At 65.5% G+C, this 3138-nt stretch overlaps 1 protein-coding gene across 1 annotated transcript; it reads left to right on the top strand.

The window, feature by feature from the left end:
- The first annotated feature begins 324 nt into the window (after positions 1 to 324).
- On the top strand, positions 325 to 3138 carry LOC125522618 (probable receptor-like protein kinase At4g39110). Its single transcript, XM_048687662.1, has one exon. It carries the CDS (start codon positions 325 to 327, stop codon positions 2860 to 2862), a length of 2538 nt encoding a protein of 845 aa, XP_048543619.1. The 3' UTR covers positions 2863 to 3138.

The raw sequence follows: 3138 nt of genomic DNA, 5'->3' as shown, positions 1-3138 counted from the left end.
GCACGCCGACGCCCGGGTCAAACCGGCTTAAACTTGGCATGGCGCCACCCACCACCGCTTAACCCCCGCCCATTTCTCCCTCCCCCTCAAGTCTCCTCCGCCCCCTTCCCTCTCCTCCGATTGGCCCCGCCCAACCAGAGAGAGGGCGAGAGGGCGCCACCCCAGCCAGGCCCAGGCCACCACAATAACAAAAATCAGCACGACGACGTCCCCGGCGTCGGGCGCTGCGCGTCGAGGTGGCGGCGGCGGCCGCGGTGTCGACTTGAGCGGCGGCACAACAGCAGCGTGGGGGCGAGGGTGACGAGGACAAGCACCGCGCTTAAGATGGTGCGCCGCGGGGCGCTCCCGCTGGCGCTGCTGGCCGTGCTCGCGACGCTGACGGCCGTGGCGGGGCAGGGGAAGCCGGTCACGGACAACGGCTCGGGCGGCGGGGCGGGGCCGTCCAAGTTCACGCCCAAGGACGCCTTCTACATCGACTGCGGCGGCACGGCCGCCGCCGACACCAAGGACGGCAAGTCCTTCAAGACCGACGCGGAGGCCAACAGCCTGCTCTCCGCCAGGGACAACATCAAGGTCGCCGACGACAAGGCCGACGTGCCGTCGCACCTCTACCGCTCCGCGCGGGTCTTCAAGGAGGAGGCCGTCTACAACTTCCCGCTCACGGCACCCGGCTGGCACTTCATCCGGCTCTACTTCTTCCCCATCAAGAGCGGGGAGGCCGACCTGGCGGCGGCCACGTTCGACGTGTCCACCGCCGTTAACGTCCTTCTCCACGGCTTCACCCCCGAGGCGAAGGCGGTCATGAAGGAGTACATCGTCAACGCCACGGAGAACAAGCTCGAGCTCAAGTTCACCCCGCAGTCGGGCTCGGCGTTCATCAACGCCATCGAGGTCGTCAACGCCCCCGACGAGCTCATCAGCAAGACGGCCCTGACGGTGTCGCCGCTAGCCGAGACAAGCGGGTTGTCAGAGGCTGCGTACCAGGTGGTGTGCCGGCTCAACGTCGGTGGCCCGCCCATCGGCCCCGTGAACGACACGCTCGGCCGGCAGTGGGAGGACGACGGGCAGTACCTGAACCCCAAGGACGCCGGGACGGAGGTGTCGGTGCCGACGAGCGCGATCAAGTACCCCGACGCGTTCCCGGCGACCAAGCTCGTGGCACCCACGGCGGTGTACGCGACCGCCCGCCACATGGCTGAATCCGGCGTCGCGAACCAGAACTTCAACGTGTCGTGGAAGGTGGACGTGGACCCGTCGTTCGACTATCTCGTCCGCCTCTTCTTCGCCGACATCATAAGCACGTCCGCCAACGACCTCTACTTCAACGCGTACATCAACGGCCGCAAGGCCATCTCCGCCCTGGACCTCTCCACCATCACGGGCGACCTGGCCGCGCCCTACTACAAGGACTTCGTGGTGAACTCGTCGGTCAACACCGACGGCCACATTATCATCGGGGTCGGGCCGCTGGGGCAGGACACGGGCCGCAACGACGCGCTGCTCAACGGCGCGGAGGTGCTCAAGATGAGCAACTCGGTGGGCAGCCTGGACGGCGAGTTCGGCGTGGACGGCCGGATGGTGGACGACGGCAGCGGCACCCGCAAAGTGGTCGCTGCCGTGGGGTTCGCCATGATGTTCGGCGCCTTCGCCGGCCTGGGATGCATGGTGGTTAAGTGGCACCGGCGGCCGCAGGACTGGGACCGGCGCAACAGCTTCTCGTCGTGGCTGCTGCCCATCCACACGGGCCAGTCCTTCTCCAACGGCAAGGGGTCCAAGAGCGGCTACACCTTCTCCTCCACCGCGGGGATGGGCCACTTCTTCACCTTCGCGGAGATGTCAGAGGCGACCAAGAACTTCGACGAGAGCGCCATCATCGGCGTGGGAGGGTTCGGCAACGTGTACGTGGGCGAGATCAACGACCCCGACGAGGAGGGGTCCAGGATCAAGGTGGCCATCAAGCGCGGGAACCCGTCGTCGGAGCAGGGCATCAACGAGTTCAACACCGAGATCCAGATGCTGTCCAAGCTCCGGCACCGCCACCTCGTGTCCCTCATCGGCTACTGCGACGAGGGCGAGGAGATGATCCTCGTCTACGAGTTCATGCAGCACGGGCCCTTCCGCGACCACATCTACGGCGGCCCCGAGGGCCTGCCCACGCTCTCCTGGAAGCAGCGCCTCGAGATCTGCATCGGCGCCGCCAGGGGCCTCCACTACCTCCACACCGGCACCGCGCACGGGATCATCCACCGGGACGTCAAGACCACCAACATCCTCCTCGACGAAAAGTTCGTGGCCAAGGTGGCCGACTTCGGCCTCTCCAAGGACGGCCCCGGGATGAACCAGCTGCACGTCAGCACCGCCGTCAAGGGCAGCTTCGGGTACCTCGACCCGGAGTACTTCCGGTGCCAGCAGCTGACCGACAAGTCGGACGTCTACTCCTTCGGGGTGGTGCTGCTGGAGACGCTGTGCGCGCGGGCGCCCATCGACCCGCAGCTGCCGCGGGAGCAGGTCAGCCTCGCCGAGTGGGGCCTGCAGTGGAAGCGCAAGGGCCTCATCGAGAAGATCATGGACCCCAACCTCAACGGCAAGGTCAACCCGGAGTCGCTCGCCAAGTTCGCCGAGACCGCCGAGAAGTGCCTCTGCGAGTTCGGCAGCGACCGCCTCTCCATGGGCGACGTGCTCTGGAACCTCGAGTACGCGCTGCAACTGCAGGAGGCCAACCCGCCCGAGGGCGCCACCGACGCCGACGACGCCGACGCCTCCATCGTCTCCTCCGCCAGCGGCGTCACCACCGTGCCCGACCAGTCCACCACCTCCGCCAACGAGCTCTTCGCGCAGCTCGCCGACATGAAGGGGAGATGATCCATCGTCTGAATCGATCATCCATCCCTCCACGCGTCGCCGTCAGTCCTCACCGGTCGAGCAGCACCGCCCTAGTTCGTCAATCCGTGCGCGCGCCTTCTGCATGCCAGTCCATGCATGCATCCATGGTGGAACGGATCAAGGAAGGATCCGATCATAACTCAAAACCAAACCAGGTCGATCGAAGAGTGTATATGTGTGTAATGTATGTATGTGTCTCAATCGCGTTTACCGATGCAGAAAATTCCAAAATGTATACCGCAACTGTATGTAAAA

Source organism: Triticum urartu, chromosome 7 (assembly GCF_003073215.2).
Source record: "Triticum urartu cultivar G1812 chromosome 7, Tu2.1, whole genome shotgun sequence".
Classification (NCBI taxonomy): domain Eukaryota; kingdom Viridiplantae; phylum Streptophyta; class Magnoliopsida; order Poales; family Poaceae; genus Triticum; species Triticum urartu.
This window is presented reverse-complemented; position numbering and strand designations above follow the sequence as displayed.

What these genes read in the sequence shown, in the direction of transcription:
- LOC125522618 (XM_048687662.1), top strand. Translation starts at nt 325, where the DNA reads ATGGTGCGCCGCGGGGCGCTCCCGCTGGCGCTGCTGGCCGTGCTCGCG.